Source organism: Podarcis muralis, chromosome 8, assembly GCF_964188315.1.
Source record: "Podarcis muralis chromosome 8, rPodMur119.hap1.1, whole genome shotgun sequence".
Taxonomy (NCBI): Eukaryota; Metazoa; Chordata; class Lepidosauria; order Squamata; family Lacertidae; genus Podarcis; species Podarcis muralis.
The window spans coordinates 57,274,827-57,293,620 of record NC_135662.1 but is presented as its reverse complement, the minus strand read 5'-3'; the positions used below and the strand labels follow the sequence as shown (position 1 = coordinate 57,293,620).

Here is an 18,794-nt window from a genome sequence, read left to right as displayed (position 1 = left end):
ATTTGAGTGCCTTCTTTTTTTTCTCAGTAAGGCTACATATTTCAAACCCCAAATAGTGCAAGAGTGGGACTGTTTCAGCCGCTCCAAAATATGTATTTTTGAGGAAGAGATGAGCTGGTGATCAGTATCCTCTGTATCAATCTCATTTTAATGCTGGAGTGTGCTGTTCAGTGCTGACATGTTTGGTGTGCAGAAACAGATAACTGTTGTGGAGGAATGCTGTGCATATGTGGCTGTATGTTTTGTGCTTTGAAATTGTATGTGACCTCTATTGACTATTTTTATTTGGCTTTTAATGGTTGAGTATTTACGGAATCCTGTGCTCCTTTGCTAGGGAATAACAATGCATATCTACGCGGAAGAAAATCCTGTTGAATTTATTCCCAGGCAAGTAGGATTAAGACGGCGGCCCAAATCCCATTAAATTCTGTGGTACATACTGCTGAATTTATGTAGGATCATCAGGCAACATACCATTTTTTCTTCTGAACTTTTGCTTACTGTGCTCTTGTGATTCTCGTTCTTAAACCTGAACACCATTATTATAACCTTTCCTGCTTCCAAAACCTTGATGAGATGGAAATGTCAACTCTTGTTTTAGGGACGTACAACTATGGCTATCATATTTACAAAGAAAATATAGGCACCTAAATGTAATCCAGTAAAATAAATCACCATAAATTGCTTCTCTTATGAATGTATCTCATTTCATAATTCTCAAAACAGAAACTTTAATATATGAGAAACCACAGCATGTCACACAGATTGTACCCTGGACAATATAGCAGTGAACTGTAAGGGAAACACAGGGATCTAAACAGAGACCATTATTTGTGGTGCAACACCCATCTCGCTTGTATTTATTTTTGATTCAGATTTGTCATGGCCAATAGCTAGTATAATAAAGTTATTTGGATTGGATTGATTGTAGCTATACAAATGTCATGGACATTTTCAGAATAATTCTTGTGATGTTTTACAGCACACTCATTTAATATCCCAGTGCTAAAGATCTCATCCAGCAATATTTTTTTAAAAACAGAAAAAAGGACATATTACAACTTTTTATTTTTTTAATTTGTGTTTCCATTCCATTTAGCAAAGGCCTGTGAAACAAATTGAACAATACAATAAAGGGAACACATCAAATAGCATATTCATTCATTTTTCTTTTTCATATCTGAATATAAGTACAAACTTTTTTTTTGTACTGAAAATAAAAATTGAATATATAATTTTCATACGAAAACCTTGAGACAGATACAGCAAAATGTACACAGAATTAACATTTCATCTGTATCATATGGAGAATGTTACACATGTACTTCATTAGGGACTGGGAGACCACTGACACCAGCCAAGATGCTTTCAACCATGTTTTTCATCATCAGATAGCGAGCTTTTGAAGTTGCACTTCCAAGGTGAGGAGTTATAATGACATTCTTTAAATGTAATAAAGCATGATCTCTGAAGGAAGAAAGAAAATAAACCAGAAATTTAATTAAAATCTTAGTAAACTATGCCACTATTTTTACCACAAAAAGTCTGTGAAAATGAACAGATTATTAATTTAGGCTTGGTTCCTAACAAGGCAGTTGCTGGCAAAAAACATTCCTACAGAGTTCTGTTCACAGGATGCTTCTGCCAGGAGAAGGGGAAGGTGTGACTGATTGATTCCTTGTTCTCCCTGAAATGTCTCATGACCATGAAAATCTGCTCCAAAGGGTTGCGGGAGCCTTCAGAACAGCATGAAGGACAGAGAGGGTGAAAATTACCTTCCTTCATGTGCCAACAGAACCATCCACTGCTCTCAGTCCTTTCTATAATTGGAAGGAAACTAACTAAAACATGCCATCACAGGCACAATCAAATCCCAGTCTTAAAATCAGTTCAGGGTCACAAAGGCAGTGCTTTTTTCTTTAAAAAATGTTTAGGGCTACTGTCATTTTGACAAGAAAATCACCATTTTATAGTTCAAATCGGGGGAAATAAATATAGTAAATGGACAAAAGTACAAAGATTCATAAAATGTTTAGGGGTATGCGTCGCCCCAGAAAAAAGCACTGCAAAAAGGTACCTAAATGACAGGTATGTTCTGTGTGTCCGCTAGTCACACATCACATTTTAATCTGTTTGTAAACATTTGTATCCTCTCCTTCATTTGAGGAGTTCCAGATAGTTTACATAGAGATGGAACTGAATAAGGAACCTTCAGATTGTTTTCTGCATACACAAAATACAAGTAAGATTCACATCTGCATTATACAATGAAATAATGAAAAAAGGTTGCTTGCGTCCATTAATTTGCCTGCTAACATGTTCAAGGCTTAAGGGGTCTGAATGACTGATCTACTTTTATGCTGCAATGGCAGCCATTTGCATAGGTACTGTGATTTCACAGTTCACTTAAGGCAGGGTTCAGCAAACTTTTTCAGCAGGGGGCCAGTCCACTGTCCCTCAGACTTTGTGGGGGATCGGACTATATTTTTTGGGGGGGGAAATATGAACGAATTCCTATGGCCCACAAATAACCCAGAGATGCATTTTAAATAAAAGCACACATTCTACTCATGTAAAACACGCTGATTCCCGTACCTTCCGCAGGCCAGATTTAGAAGGCGATTGGGCCGGATCCGGCCCCTGGGCCTTAGTTTGTGTACCCATGACTTAAGGAGATTTGCACATATGAGGTCAAAGGAGGCCTTGGAATCTGAATTCCAAGGTCCATGAGCAACTGTTATTAAACTGATTGCATAAGTATTGTCTGTGCATCATGGGGTTTAAAATTATACCACCTTGCCTATGCAAACCAGTTAACATTTCAGAGCCATTACAATGTAAAGTTTGCATTAACACACTACGAGTGATACCCAACTAAGTCATATTCCAACTAAGTCATATTCCAACTTAGATTCATTGAATTTAATGGATCCACCCTGACTAATACTAGATAACAACCCTATATCACATCTACAGTAACCTGAAGAATTAACAATTGCCATGGTTTGGAGTAAATATCCAGCTGCTTCATCTTAAATTGCCCTTGGTGATGGGGCCCTCCAGATGTTTATATTTATTTTTTTAATGTATTAGATTTCTAACTGGCCCTTTAATGTGAAGTGCCAGGGTGCATTACAACAATGAAATATACAATTACAAAATACACATAAAAACAAACAGAAGAGTTGCAGCCATAAAAGGGGGAAAATGTAAAAAACAATTACAAACATTTTTAAATATAAAAATGTGGTTTTAAGGAGAAATTTGTACAAAAATGTTGGTGAATTTCCATGAAGATTTTTTTCTTTAAATCAGCACATTTGCTGTGGAAATGTGGAGAAATGAATTTAAGATTAGAAAAGTAAGAAACTTAGAAGACCAAAACTGATTCATCCGTCCTTAGACAAATCAGAAATGAGTCAGAATACATTTTGGGACATAGATTATGCCAAAGATGGGGCGATCGATGGCAAACCAAATAGTTAATGGACAAACATTGGTTCTGATTTCTGCTTAAACATTTTCATGTGGAACCATTCTTACCTTGGCAATGGCTCAGGATATGTCACATCCAAAGCTGCGGCCTTAATAACTCCATTTTTCAGTGCATTCACCAATGCATCTTGATCAACCACTTGACCTAAATGAAAAATCGTACTGTTTCATTTGAACCAAAACATAGACTGCAATATAGACAGCAATATAGAAATGCCATCAGCCAAGATTTCTGCAGAACGATAGTGTGTGTCCAGTATCTGTTCCAATCTACCTCAGTCTTTCCCAATCTGGTGCCCTCCAGGTTTGGGCTAGAACTCCCATAACCCCTTACCCATGGACCACTCTATGCTGCCTGCTGGAATGGATGAGATTTGTGCTCCAAAACATTTTAAGGACACCAGGTTGGGAGAGGCTTATCTAGCTCTACAGTGCCTAAAAAGGAGGAGACTAATCTCCTGAAACAAGTGCAGTGGACAGTTGCTGGAGATGACATGATTTCTCCCAACATCTCTCATTCTTGTGTGTTGACCCCCACAAAGTAATGGAGCGTTGTCAGTCTAGAGCCTCTTTCCAGGAAAATGTGGTTTACTGCCCAAACATGATTCAGTATCCTACCTCTAGAGATGTTGATAAGAGTAGCAGTGGGTTTCATGAGTTCCAACTCCTTTCTTCCAATCAGTTTTTGTGTTTGAGGTGACAGGTTCACAGTCAGTATGACAAAGTCAGAACGCTGGAGTAAGTCTTCCAACTTTGGGCAATAAACAGCACCAACAGCCTGTTCATCAGCCTCATTCCTGCAGGAAACAAACATTTAGCTCTAGTTAAGCATTTAACAAAAATAGCACATACGGTAGATTGTCGTTAAACATTTTCATGAAACCACCAGGAGATGTCATCTGGGGATGTGAGTTTTAGTGTCAGCAATATACAGATGATACCTAGTTCTTTCTTTCCTTTCCCAACAAATTGCTGAACCTTTTGTCAAGGATCAGTGAAGGACTAATAATAAACTGAAACTTTTTTTTTTTAATGAAGATACAAACTAGGAGTGGAACTACTAATCCAGGAACAAACTTTCAGGTTCTTCTGGATGGAACTGTACATTTTTTGGGCGTTCTCCTGGAACCAGCATTACCTCTGGATATACAGGTGACAGGAGTTGCCATACGTCCGGAATTTCCCGGACATAGCTGGGATTCGGCTATAGGAAACAGGTCCGGGAACATCCGGACATATGGCAACCCATGTCAGAAGTGTAAATTTTGGTTAATTTCCTTTATAATAGTTCAAAACATCTTCTTTTTTTGAGACTTTGGGGAAAAAAAGCTGGCCAAAAAAAATCCCAAAACTATCTCAACAACTTTGCAAAAAAAAAAAAAAAAAGGTGTCCAGATTTTCACATTTTGAAATATAGCAACCCTACCTAGAAGTGCTTTTGCCAAATTAAAGCTAGTGTACCAGCAATATACATCCTTTTTGGGAGAAGGGAGGTTGCAAGAATGTCTCCGAGTCACAACCAGCATTCAGGGCTACAAAACAGAAATTTATGAGGAGCTGGGGGGGGGGGGCGGAATAAGTGCTATTTCTTCCTCCTCCCAGCTAAGGTGTGTAAAAAGGCAGGATTTTGGAGGAGGCGGTGGGGGGGGACAGTAAAACAGCCGAGCTGTAAGTGAAAAAAGCATTTGGGAAAACTTCTTCCCTATGGATGTCCTGTGCTATCTGCTTCCACCTACGATCACATTTTATATTTGTAAACAAACCCAGATATTACCAAAACACCTTAAGTCCCCCGTGACCTCTTCCTTCCAAAACTAATCAAACCTAAGTAAGACCAGCCCAGTGACTAGACATGGAGATGATATTAGAAAGGATTGGTGAAATGAAAATACAGCTATCCTTGGGAATTTGTACTTGTCTGAATTGTGCAATGCACAAACAATGTTAGCAAAAATGAATACTGTATATTAGGAGAAAGTGTGCATAAAACTGAATATATTAGTTAAACTAACATTAAAACTGCATTGTGTTAGGAAAAATTGCTTGCAAAAATGTGTACTTTAATCCAAAATGTCTTCACCCAGGAAAATTTGCATTATAATACTGATGAATTCTCATGAGGAAAATTAAAAAGTAATAATTCCCCAATTGTTGCAGAGATATAGAGAACCAAATGTAAGATTGAAAAACTGAAAGAATGGAAATTGACAGATCTTTCTATTCCTACTCATGACCTTGTCACTTCTCAGAGAAGTAGGCCTTGTTTAATAGGTACTCCATTAACATTCACAGTAAATGTTTAGGCAGTCCAGGGAAACTCAGTTAAAGCACAATGGATTAATGCAGACAGTCACAAAATAAATGCTAAAGTTAACAGGTGGGTAAAATCAGATTAAAACACCGAGATCAGGCAGAGGTTTACCTCCGGTTCCTATTATGATAAAGAATGTTCATTTCAAAAGCTCTGGCTCTCTGGGCCACTTTGTACCCAATAGCACCCATTCCAATGATCCCCAGCGTTGCACTGTTAATTTCTTCTCCTAACCAGTCAGCCATAAAACATTTAGTGTCAGGAGAAACTGCAATCTGATGACCTAGAAATTCAGACAGACAAAAGAAAATGAGGGTTTGCAGTGTTTTAGGAGATCAGCTAACAAACATACGGTGTGATGCCCATCCCAACTTGGAAAATTGCTCTGGTTTTAAGAGCTCTGAGCTGTATTTGAACAACAACAACTGCTTTGATTTCTAAAATACTACATACCAGGTCCCAAATCTTCCTTGAAGGCACACACCTTTTTAGCCCAAATATAGTTATACTCATCCGAGGAGTGATTGGTGGGGATGTTTGGGGTAGGGCCTTTTCATTGACAGAACCCCAATTATGGAAATCTCTCCATAGGGCTGTTTATCTGCCCCCCTCCTCTTTTTGACAATTAAGACATTTTTATTATGTCATGATACCAGTGTGTTTTAATCTTGCTAGCTATTATTTTTGTTCTAAACATTTTACTTTGTCTTTCACTGCTCTCTGATTTTGCGAACTAAGACATGGACTGTTGTGAACTTGCCTGTGGGAGTTCTTAATCTGAGCTGGAACGTAGTATAAATATATAAAATTAACAGATATGAAGATATAGTTCTACCAACAGCAGGATGTCATCACATCCTTCAAAGGATACCTGTGCGAGTGGATCAAAATCAAACATCTGTGGGAGTGCAATTATCTGTGACCCACTTTCAGTATTCAGCAGCTAGGCTGTATATTTTATGTATATTGGAAATGATGTAGAACAGGTTTATCCATGTGTTTGCTAGTTCAACAAGGCATTCTCCAACCTATACAGACATTCTGCTGACTATGTTGACATTTTACAGATAGACCTCTCTGCACATGCCTAATTCTGATTATAGGCCTATATAATCAAGCGCTTGTAGACCATGAGAAAAAAACTTCCTCGTCCAAGAAATTGTTTGCAAAATCCAATAGACTGTAATTACAGGACAGGTGTTTTGTAAGACCAAATATGTTTTCTAGGGTGGATTTGTTTGGAAATGTTTTTTATCAACAAACGACATTTAATAATTTCCTTTATCTGATCACTCTATGACTTTTAAGCACAGAAACCCATACATAATCAGTTGCATTCACACCGTGTTTTAAATCAAGTTAATTGGAAAGCTAAAGTGTACCTTCCACAATCCTCCTGGCAGAAGCCAGCATCAAAGCCATCCCCAAGTCTGCTGTAGGATTGGAAACTGCGAATGGGGTGTTTGCTACTTTCACGCCAAAGCTGGAGATCAGTTTTAGGTCCAAGTGATCCACGCCTACGCCACAGTTTGCAATCACCTTTAAATTAGGCAAGCTTTGCAGGAGATCCCTGTCAACCACTGGTTTGTGAAACCACATAAAAATTGCTTTGATTTTATGACTAAGATCTTGCTTGTTTTCAGTAAATTCCTTCATGGTAATGAGCTTAAAATGTTTCTCCAGAAACTCCACATGGTCTTCATATACTCCATTTGTGCCTCCTATAACATTTATCAGTGTATATGGATGCTTGTTCTCTTCCATGGTCTGTATACAGTATAGAAAAAAGAATTTATATATCAAAACTCATTTTTTAAAACTAATGTGAAGACAGCAGTGTTTCTCTTCAGATTATTGTTTTTATCTAGTTCATTGTGATTAACAGGGTAGTTCCTTTATACAATAAGGGCGGGGATATCCAAGACTGCTAATTAGCATTCCGGAGTGTTCAGTCCAAAATTGTGTAATCTATGCAGATTTAATTTGGGAGTAAACCCAACTGAATTTAGCAGGGCTTAATTCTGAGTAAACACGAATAAGATCAAGGTGGAAGTGCCCATCAAGGTTCAAGGCTTTCGCTATTATTATTATTATTATTATTATTATTATTATTATTATTATTATACCCTTCCTCCCAAGGGAGTCCAGGTAATCTATACCACTACTGATGCATTAGCAAGAATGGAGTGTTCTTAGTATAAATTCTGTTGAGAAACAGATTAGTGACTTACATAAAGGAGAAAAACTAAACACCAGCATGAAACATACTAGACGTTTTGTAATCTAATCCTGACCATATCAAAAGATGAACATTTGGACCCTGCTGTAAATATTATTGCACACCATGCTTCTGAATGCTGTATTTCTCCTCCTCCGGCACTGCAGTGCACAAAACTCTTTCCCCTAATTTAATACATATCTGGATTTTAAGAAGAAATTCAACGAACTAAATACAAAACCAACTTCATAAACAAGTGTTACAAGACGTGAGTCACTATCACCTCGTGAAATGACGCCTCCAGTTGCTATTCAGGGATAACAAATGCAAACGAAGGAACAAAAGGATTCACTTCGCCCAAGTGTATTTTTTCCGAAAAAGTGCGCCCCAATTTAAAACAAAATCTGACTATTACAACTCCTTCCCTCCCCCGGTGAGAATGGAATTGCCTACTGTCACAAAGCTTGAGCTGCAGAGACAATGTGATCCGTGCCCGCTCCCCGGAAAAAGCTCAGATAAGGACCCCGCCCCTCTCTATTAATTTGCATCTACCCCTCTTATTGGCTGGAATTAAACACCCACCCAAGCAAATGACAATTAGCGATGGGACATTTCTGGAGAGCCATGAACCCCATGGAATTTAGGAACTTCCGCTTAGGGCAGGGGCTGGTATGCTTGCTAGTTTTGTGAGAATGTTTGCCTTTAGGAAATTCCTACACAGACAAGCAGCCCCTTAGAAGATGCAAAAGGGAGAAAAGGCGTCAGTAAAAGGATAATAAAGATTTGTTGTTGTTTAGTCGTGTCCGACTCTTCTTGATCCCATGGACCAGAGCACGCCAGACACTCCTGTCTTCAATAAAGATTAGCAACCTTAAGGAGAGAGAGAGAGAGAGAGAGAGAGAGAGAGAGAGAGATGCTATCAGTGGCGTAGCGTGGGGGGTGCAGGGGGGGCTGGCCGCACCGGGCGCAACATCTGGGGTTAGGGCAAATCCACAGGTTAGGGGGCGCAAATCCACGGGTTAGGGGGCGCAAATCCACAGGTTAGGGGGCGCAAATTACTTGCCTTGCCCCGGGTGCTGACAACCCACGCTACGCCACTGGATGCTATCAAGTACTATGGCGCCTTCGCTTGCCTCCAAAAGAAATACAAATTACCTTGTGGAAAGAAACGTCTTTCAGCTCCTTCAGAAAAGTTGCTCTTGAATTGGTACCTGCTGATTCGGAGCAGAGCTGAGGGACGTGGAAATCACCCGGGAATAAACCCCGGAGTGTTGTGAGTCCCCAGCTAAGGAGTCGGCAAGGAAGGACTTTGTTCCCTGGGCTGGGAAACCGCGAAGCTGCAGTGGAGCCTCTTTCAGCTCACACTGAGCTAGGAGGACCTGCAGGACGAAATCTGCTGTACAGATAAAAGAGTAACTAGAGGTAATGACAGCCCTCTTGCTGTCGGTTATTTCACCCAAAGGAGGAAATATTGGCAGCCAGCAGCAATGGAAGGGAAATAAGTTTATCAGTTTAAGAAAAAGAGATCAGAATAACAAGTATTTTACAATTTGGCATTATCTGGATACGCTGTCATTTATTTACATTTACTTCTCAAGATGCTCAGGATGGTAAACGGCAGTTCTCCCCTTCCATTTTATACTCACGTCAACCCTTTGATGTAGGTTGGGCTGAGGCTACCCAATGAGCTTGATAGGTATTGGAAATCTTAAATACAGGCTTCTCCACTCATAGTCCAGCTACTAGCCTGCACCTGCTCTCCCAAGTTCAGTACCTGCCTCCACACATAAACAGAACTTGCCACCTGTTCCCGTTGAATGAATTGTTTGTATTTTGGGAGCCCCGGCCTTAATGAAATATTATCTGTGAGCAGTGCTGGATTTATGTATAAGCTAAACAAGCTGTAGCTTAGGGCCCCACTCTCTTGCCCCCCCCATACTTCTTTTTAATTGTATTTCACTCTTAATATACTTCTTGTTGTCTTTCGGTTCAACAATTACTTTGATAAAATACATATTTTGTTATGTGCAAATGGCTTTAGATGCCTATTAGGTCCATAAATTACCATATAGCATATATTCAACACACTAAAACAGCGACAATTTGTTGTTGACAAAGGACAGCTGGACATACAAAGGGCCCCATTACCTTCAGTAGCTTAGGGCCTCATCAAACCTAAATCCAGCCCTATCTGTGGGTGTGCAAAGACTAAACGGGGTGTGCAAATATCAAACAGCTCCTTCCAGTTTTGAAATTGTGTGTTTGAAGATGGGCATGTGAAAAAAGTTCAGGAGGAACATAGAGCAACACCAAACAATTCTTCCTACAGTTCTGAAACCACAACTGGGTCATTTGAAGACTTACTCATTTGTCCTCCACTGAAAAAATGAACATGGGACTAACCATAGTGTAACAAATTATGGAGTAACACGAGCAGAGCCCTGCTCAATGCCTATGGGAAACAAACAGCAGAGCATGAATGTGTTGGTCTTCTGTTGATGCACCCCAACCGCAATTCCATGAAAATGTCAACCTACAAACCCATTTTTTAATTTTCATATATAATTTTAAAGATAATTTCCCAGAGTTTCAGGTTCTGCCAACAGTTTTTCAAAATGCTATTTCACATGTGAGTAAAACAACCAGAAGCATGACATGCAACGCAACTCAGAATATCTCTGTTTCTCTCTCTCTAAAGTTCATGGTTTCTTGGATAAGACTCATACAATAAAATAGACAATAGGTTGATTAGCCTTTATTGTATTGATTCTTTTAGTTTCTCATTGGTGAACTGGCAATAAATTTTATGTTAGGAACAAGATCACATGAGTTTAAGGCAATAAAACTTAGGTTGCTTGAGCATGTTGATGTTGGTCACCAAAACACCTACTCTTCCCTGCCCCCCAACAAATGAAAAGAAAAATCTATGTTTCAACTTTATTATTTTCTTTGAGGTTCTTAGCATTAAAAAAATGTTACCTGAAATGTGCTTTACATGCAGGGACTGAAGGCTGTCTATAGCCATCGTAACTAGCAGCCATTGATGAACCTATTCTCAACAGAGGTCACATGTTCAGTCTTTCAAATATTCCCTGTTTTGCATGGTTTGCTGCTCCCACTGGCTAGGGTAGAGAAATGAAGTGTGAACATTTCCAATTACAGTGTAGGAGGCTTAGTTAGGGTAGCATGGAACAAGCGAGTTGTGCCAAAGCCCTCACAGAAAACTTAGTTTTTGAGGGGCGATTTGACAAAATAAAAGGGCTGGAAGAACTGTCATCAAGATATTAAATTATCCAATTTATAACTTTTAAAGCCGTGGTAGTGGCACTTTATTTTAAACCTTTTAGAAGTAGTTTACTTTGAAATGGCAATCAGGCAGAGTTTCCAATTTTTTAATTGATTACCAGGTAGCAAAGCTAGGTTTGGCTACAAATTATTGTGAAAGAAGTAACTAACTCACTTGCAAATTTCAAAGCACATTTATTATTTTTATTTCTTTGTTATAAATATTGTATATAATATTTAAAATGCAAGCATAGAAATTTTCACAACAGTTTTTCATATTAACGAGCAAGCACTGTTTGAAATTTAATTGTGTGGAATGGTAACAAAGGACATTATCTGCTATAACTATGATGAGGAGTTAACAAAATATAAAATCTATTGGCTTGTTTTGTGTCTTCAGTCCAGAACAAACACTGCTGCATGAGGCATGAGATTCAGGTTGAATTTATACATCTGTCAATATGTTTCTTGCACTAGAGGAAAATGTAGAATAGTTCCATGTTGCTATGTTAGATGACAGCCCACAAGTTTAGTCAGGAAACACTTCACTGGGCATTGGGAGACCATTAAGAGCTGCCAATACATTGCTTACTGCTTCCTCTGTTATCATAAAAGTAGTTTTGTGTGTTTTAATACCAACATGTGGTGTTATGATAACATTTTTTAATTTTAGTAACGGATGATCTCTGAAAAGAAGAAGATAAAAAAGACAGGTTATGAATATAGGAAGTGGCATTCATTCAAGCAAATGAAGGAAAAGTACTTAGAGCTATCCACCATTTGAAGGATTTTAGTTATCTGACTTGGCAAGCATCCATATTCTAGCAATGTACCAAAGTCAAATGACTTGAAAATAGGCAAGTGTACCCTTCAGTTTCAGCCCCTGTGGTTAATATTTACTCCCTCTGATTATACAGGTGCTTTAGTAGAGTATAATAGTTAATGTGTAGTTATGTATAAAGAAATCACTATAGATCTATGTAACTTATATTTCTAAAGTAGAAGATTAACAGAGCAATCCTACCCACGACTTACACTCGCAGTTAGAGACTGGGTCACCCCTGAGCCCACCTGAATGTTAGAAGCCTAAAAACATGCAAGTGTTGTAGATTACATTGGTGTTGGATCACTGTTGTGTTGGTGCTGCTTAATGCATGTTTAACTGATTCACCAACATGAACTGAGGAAGTTCGGGCATTAAGTAGGAGGAGAGAGAACCTCAGGTGCTGGTAGCGTCCATGGCACCAGCACACCATTATAACTGCAGAACAGGTAATGCAAAAAGAAAACACTCACACTGGAGTCAATGGGGAGCCCCAGACAACTCAAAACCCCACCCTCTGTCTCCCATTGCGTTGCTCATTCTCACTAAACTTCTGGATAGCTCCTTGTACATTATGAACTCATGGCTGAAGTGCCTCCTCTTCTTGGACTATATGGCCCACTCTTTCGCAAAATGTTTGCTCCAATCACACAGATGCCATACATTCATGTGTGGAGTACTCTGTCAGCTATCTATGCGGTCAGACAACTGACCATAAGCCCATGTCTTTGGGAGGAAGAGGGTGTAGGTGAGCAATGTATGTTGCACTGAGAAATAGGGTTGGCTGTTTGTTATGAATGGAATAACGCTCCTCCTTTCCTGTCTTATCTGTGTGATAAAAGGTGCATGGGATCTCAACTATAATGCACTGGCATAATGCTTGTATAACTGTGATGCAGGGATAATCACTACAATTATAGGACTGCCTTTTGAACTGCAGGGTCCCCAACTATTTTTGGTCTGGAGGATCATACGGAAATCTACAAACTCTCGGGAACAGCATAAAATTCCCATTTTATAGGCAAAAAAACTGGCCATGCTCAGAACTGCACATCTGAAAATAAGCTCCACCCCAATCCCCAAATAAAACAAAGATTAAAAGCAGACCATACTCCCCTTCACACACAAAAATCAAGCAATCCTCCCAAACGAACCGTAACAAAAAAGCCAAAGACACTTTTTAAACAAATTGGGAGGGACAGGGGCCTTGGTGGGCGGCAAGGGATGTTTTAAGATGCAGTTAGGAATCCCAGCTGCAGATGAAAGCTTTCAGCACTAACTCAAACATTTACTTAACACCTGCTCACACTGTCCTTCCATTGCCTCATGGCTTCAATTTGGGAAGGAAGCATGATGTGTATTATATAGGTTCTCCTACTACTTCCCAGAGTATACAGTGGAAGAAGGCAGAGATGTCAGTCTGAACTTTAGCACTGGTTACTCCTATGCTTCCCTGCAGTCTTTACAATGCGCTTATAGTCATTCATTTTTTAAAATAGATAAATACATAGTTGTTTACCTGGGCAGTGGTTCAGGATAAGTGACATCCATAGCGGCACTTTTAATAACACCAGTCTGAAGAGCTTCCACAAGCATATCTTGGTCTACAACTTGCCCTGTGTGGAAATCATGTTCTTATGATAACCGCTGGGTAACAGTGCATTGCATGGTTTCATCAAATCATAAAGTTGGAAGGCATCCACAGGGTCCTCTAGTCTAATTCCCTGCAATGCAGGAATCTCAACTAAAGCATCCATGACAGACGGCCATCCAGCCTCTGCTAAAAAAGCTCCAATGAAGGAGAGACCACCACCTTCCGAGTTAAGGAGAACATAAGTACATGCTGCTGAACTGATCTCATTACACACCTCCATTCATCAAGCTGGGAGCAACAGACCACGAGCCTTGGTATAACACAAGTTGTGAGCCAACACTTGTAGTTTGTTTCTCTCAAAACAAACTACAATGTTAAGCTGAGCACAGATTCACATGTTGTGATAAAGAATGCAGGGCTTCTTCAAAAAGCAACTGCTCAAAAGGGGAATACTGGGCTGTTTGAAAGCCTTTTTGCAAAGCGACTTTCAGACAGTGCTGTGCTTTGAAGTCCTAACACTCAATATTTTTCTTCAAGCAGCTCTTTATGACCTACCTCTAGAGATATTTATAAGACTAGCTGTGGGTTTCATCAGCTGCAACTCTTTTTTCCCAATCAGTTTGTACGTCCGAGGTGTCAGATTTACAACCAGCATCACAAAATCTGACTGCTGGAGCAAGTCTTCTATTGCCCCACAATAGCAGGCACCCACAGCCTGTTCTTCATCTTCTTTCCTGACAGAAAAAAACAACAAGGATGATCTGTTTAACAAGTGGTAGTTCTTGGGGGGGGGGGGGGTTAGCATTCACAAATGTGCAGATCCCTTGTACAACAAGGGGTGCACTGTACCACTAAGTTCAAGGCTACACAGTAGATCAGATTAATGTTCCAATCTCCCCTGTATATTATATTGATATTTATCTTTCTAGCAAGGAAATTAAGAAGGTTTAAATACTTTTTTTCAAAGCTGAAAAACTTAAATATTGCAATCAAGCCACTGAGATTTAATAAAACCATCTAAATTAGCATAAAAATGAGCTGAGCTGTGTACTTTTTCCTAGCAAACTCTGACATTATTAAAACACACACCAAAAATGGCAACCACATGTAGTAGAGGTTCTCCCTCCCTCCATCATGATGAGGTTAAGTTCTTTTAATATCCTGATTTGAAGTACATTAGGTAAGTTCCACAATGTGTTACTGAAGGGAAGAAGAGAGCTTTGCTCATGGCTCTTTTCAGCAGTCCTTGTGGTTTTTGTAATATCTAGTTTCCTCCCTAGCAAAGCAACAGCTTAGAAAACCAGAGTGAGGATGAAACGGAACACAGCAAAAGCCAAATTCAGACATCACTCAGGATGAATATCAACCTTAAATCATGGCTCTCTTGTAGAAAAAAGTGGGAGGATTGGAAGACTGGCAGGAAGACTTCACATATTCTCATAGGATTTGGGTGAATGCTGGAACAAGCTACTTCGCCAGTTTCCTCATTTACTAAGAATTGAAATTTGTTTGTGTGAAATGGCCCTTATTTATCCTTATCTTTTTCTCACCGGATGGATCACCTTTTCTCAACATGATAGGCTAGCCTCTCTTCATCACATTAAGCAGAAATATGAGTTGAAAAGTACAGCTGTGTTTGTTCACTTCTGAAGACCAGCTGATCTTTCTCTATACCCATGCACAAAGATTTGGCGGATAAAACAGCTTTAGAGGTGAAGATACACTCTATTTGGTATGGTATCAAACTGTGTATTTTTACCTTCTGTTCCTGTTATGATAAAGAATTTTCATCTCAAAAGCTCTGGCTCTCTGAGCAATTTTATACCCAATGCTTCCCATTCCAATGATACCCAGAGTTGCCCCAGTGACTTCCTCTCCTAACCAGTTATTAGAGAAATAGCCTGTGTCAGGGGAAACAGCAATCTGGCAACCTGCAAAATGACAAAATAAGGGGTGGCGGGTGGAGAAGAGGTGTTCATTAAAAACAGAATTCTAGGGGGGGGAGTGATTTTTGTAAGAAATCTGAGTTATTCAGCTGAGGCTGTAAATAGGTGATTTTTCATTATACATCAGTGTTAAATTATTTGTTTAGATCGCAACAAAAGTCATATTGCATACAAAAATTCATATTCACAAACAGGGTATAAATATGCAAGCAATTGCTCTACCGGGAGCTGGCTTCAGGCACTAGGCCTGTTAACAGACCAACTCAGCATTACAAAAATGTCTGCAAACTGCAGGGTGAGGTTCAGGTAGGATACAGGGCAACCTGATGCAATATTAGGTAGAAAAGGGTTCAGGTTGAAGGCAGAGGCTCTATGAACAGAAAGCTCCTACTGTATGTTGTTTCAGCAAAGAACAAAGCGAGCTTCTCTCCTGTATATCAGCGGCGTTGATACCTCCCCATTGTGAGCCTCACCCATACTGGAAGGTGCTGCTTTGCTTAAAGGGGCCTAGGTCTCAGCATTAATCTCTTCCTGCAACAGAACGTGGCAGACTCTGGTTGCACGTCACTTTCCATGGAGTCTTCCAAGTCAGAGGATGACAGGGCCACTTCTTCTGGCCAGGCTTATGTTGACTCCATGAGCTCACTGGGTAGCAGCACTTCTGGGTCTGGCCATACATGTCCTCTGTTTTGGAGTCCTCCGCTCCATCACCTGAATAATAATCTGACTCCTCATCCCTGACACCAGCCTCAATTTACCTCCTTCCAAAGGGAATCAAATCTGGATAAGTACTCCGCCCTGGAACCTCTCACTGCTCAGGAAAATGAGACAAGGGTAACTGTAAAGAAATGTGCACAGTATTGTCAGTGTTACCTTCTACGAGTCTTCGGGCAGCTGCCAGCAGCAAGGCCATGCCAATGTCTGCTGTAGTGCTGTGGACAGCATGAGGAGTGTTGGCGATTCTCACTCCAAACCCAGAGATCAGCTTCAAATCCAGGTGATCGGTACCCACTCCTGCACTTGAAATCACTTTTAAGTTAGGCAGACTGTTCAACAGCTCCCTGTCGATGACTGGCTTATGCCACCACGAGTAAATAGCTTGGACTTGAGCACGATAGTGTTCTTTGCTTTCGAGGAATTCCTTCATGGTGATAAGTTGAAAGTGTTTCTTCAGAAACGACACGTGAGCTTCTAAGACTCCCAAGGTGCCACCTACTTCATTGATCAGTAAGAGAGGCAACTTGGGATCTTGCATGATCTTCGAAAGGATGGGAGACAATGAGTTTTCTGAAAAACATAGAGAAACAATCAAACCACGCCACAAAATACTGGATTATTTTCCTTCATTGTGATACAATATGCAAGACATACAATATACAAAGAATTGGTGGAAGACCAACATGGTCAGAAAGATGTAAACCTGTCTCTTCTGAATCTCTTAAAATCAAACTTCACAAAGCCTGATCCTTAAACTGTCAAGACTTGTACAATAGCACTCAGAAACTCATTCCTGTTTATTTATTTAACAAAATGTCTATACCACTTGATTGCGAGAAAAGCTCTGTGTGGTTGACTATCTGCGAAGCAATTATTTCAAGAGAAAAGAAAACTTCAAAAATTAACACAATACCGGTTGTGAAGCTGTGCTCATCGAAAGGATGTCTTGAAATAATAGCATGCAAATCTCAGCACTGCTGAACTTTGAACACTGGAATTTATCAAGTTACTTTGTAAGCCATTTTGCTTGCCAAGTATGGGTATAATCCAGACTAATTTAAACATATTTAATTATCCAACAAAGTTCAATCCATGAGCATTAAAGATATGCATAATTCTCTACTAGTAAATCAACAGAGAGAACTTTGGCATATTGTTGCTTTTTAAAAAAACCCACTCCAAATACATTGTTTGCTAAATCTGACTCAACCACAATGCACTTCTTTATTTGATTATAACCTCAACATTGTCTTAATAATATAAAGAAATGTTTTCAAATGCAAACAACAGGTTGCATCCAGCACCGCCGTTCCACTTGCACAGCAGACTTCCACAAACTTCCCACTCTTCTCCCCTGCAGCACCCCTAACTCAAAATCTGCTCCATAGCATTGAGGGACCCCCCAGAGCAGAGTCTGGAGACACATGAGGGGGCTGCAAGGGAGAGGTAGGGAATGTGGTGTTGCTCAAGTTGAACTCCTCTTATATAGCATTGGGTACAATCCAATCACTTTGCTTTAGTATGTAAAAAAAACCCAACAACCACTTTTTTGCACTCTTCTCAGTTATGCCATGAATGGATTCCGCTTTTGCTTGACGTGAGACATTCAAAAGCAGGGGTAGCCAATAGTGGTCAGTAGTTCTCTTGGGAAACCAAAAATGCAAGGGAAAACAAGATGGCTACTGCAGCATATTGGGGAGTGTCATCTTCCTCATGCAAATGGCACGTGTAGGACAAGATATAACAGTGCTGTTTGGGACAGTTCACATTTTTAAGGGTACAGAAGCTGAACCTGTACATGGTATGTCCAACAGAACACCAAGCAGCCTCTTAATCAGTTGCGGTTGAATTTGGTATTGCAACTCCACTGGATATTATGTATTATTTTACTTTTGAAAGTGACTGAGGCTGCATGCACATCCCTATTTTCGATGGCTCCAGGACGCTCCCACTGTTGGTGTTTGGAATAGGGTACCCATGACAGTCACAATTCATATCTATTTTTGTAGGATTGGGAGGTTGGTTTGGATTACACCTTTGGGTCTCCACCAAGCCCGTAGTTTTGTATCTATAAGATGGAGCATGTTGTAGAAGAAACTGCTGGATTGTTCAAACCAGTTTCTTTGTTAAGCTGATGACCTAGCTGGCCCTCTTAAGCACCCTCCTTCTGCATGATGGAAGTTTGTCATGTTGCCAGAGACAACTGGGTGTGGATACTCTTCCTAATGGAGAAGCAAAATGTGCTGGGGTGTGAGCCCCTCCATCCTATGCTCAAGTTTTATATATCTGTAACTAAAACCTTATATCCTAAAGATACCAGTCTCCATTGGGTGAGTAAATGGCACCCGTTAAATCTCTCATGTAATAGAGACGTTTTCAACACTATCCTAAAGCTACTTGAGGAA

General features: G+C 39.8%; 2 protein-coding genes across 7 annotated transcripts; both read right to left on the bottom strand.

Annotated features, from left to right (window-relative positions):
• Positions 1–1,059: 1,059 nt before the first annotated feature.
• LOC114600818 (putative 2-ketogluconate reductase) lies at positions 1,060–9,384 on the bottom strand. Of its 5 annotated transcripts, none has more exons than XM_028737534.2 (6): positions 9,180–9,379; positions 7,189–7,573; positions 5,918–6,089; positions 4,114–4,292; positions 3,544–3,640; positions 1,060–1,467 (listed from the first exon to the last, which is right to left on the bottom strand). In XM_028737534.2, the coding sequence occupies exons 2-6, from the start codon at positions 7,568–7,570 to the stop codon at positions 1,314–1,316; spliced, it is 984 nt and encodes a 327-aa protein (XP_028593367.2). In that variant the 5' UTR covers positions 7,571–7,573; positions 9,180–9,379; the 3' UTR covers positions 1,060–1,313. The 5 variants fall into 5 exon arrangements, with proteins under 5 accessions (XP_028593367.2, XP_028593366.2, XP_028593364.2 ...); XM_028737533.2 differs by lacking the exon at positions 9,180–9,379 and adding an exon at positions 8,478–8,559; XM_028737531.2 differs by lacking the exon at positions 9,180–9,379 and adding an exon at positions 8,308–8,471.
• A 2,100-nt stretch (positions 9,385–11,484) lies between these two features.
• LOC114600817 (putative 2-ketogluconate reductase) lies at positions 11,485–17,717 on the bottom strand. 2 transcript variants are annotated; one of them, XM_028737530.2, is made up of 6 exons: positions 17,303–17,717; positions 16,546–16,959; positions 15,486–15,657; positions 14,282–14,460; positions 13,652–13,748; positions 11,485–11,995 (listed from the first exon to the last, which is right to left on the bottom strand). In XM_028737530.2, exons 2-6 carry the CDS (start codon positions 16,925–16,927, stop codon positions 11,839–11,841), a joined length of 987 nt encoding a protein of 328 aa, XP_028593363.2. In that variant the 5' UTR covers positions 16,928–16,959; positions 17,303–17,717; the 3' UTR covers positions 11,485–11,838. The 2 variants fall into 2 exon arrangements, with proteins under 2 accessions (XP_028593363.2, XP_077789345.1); XM_077933219.1 differs by having other exon boundaries at positions 16,546–17,717.
• Between the last annotated feature and the right edge of the window lie 1,077 nt (positions 17,718–18,794).

Coding starts and splice junctions, on each gene's coding strand:
- LOC114600818 (XM_028737534.2), bottom strand. CDS start 7,570: ATGGAAGAGAACAAGCATCCATATACACTGATAAATGTTATAGGAGGC. Junction 6,090..7,188: donor TGCCAGGAGGATTGTGGAAG/GTACACTTTAGC, acceptor CTGAATTTCTAG/GTCATCAGATTGCAGTTTCT. Junction 1,468..3,543: donor TATCCTGAGCCATTGCCAAG/GTAAGAATGGTT, acceptor TTCTTCCTTCAG/AGATCATGCTTTATTACATT.
- LOC114600817 (XM_077933219.1), bottom strand. CDS start 16,927: ATGCAAGATCCCAAGTTGCCTCTCTTACTGATCAATGAAGTAGGTGGC. Junction 14,461..15,485: donor TATCATAACAGGAACAGAAG/GTAAAAATACAC, acceptor TTTTTCTGTCAG/GAAAGAAGATGAAGAACAGG. Junction 13,749..14,281: donor TCTTATAAATATCTCTAGAG/GTAGGTCATAAA, acceptor ATTTCCACACAG/GGCAAGTTGTAGACCAAGAT.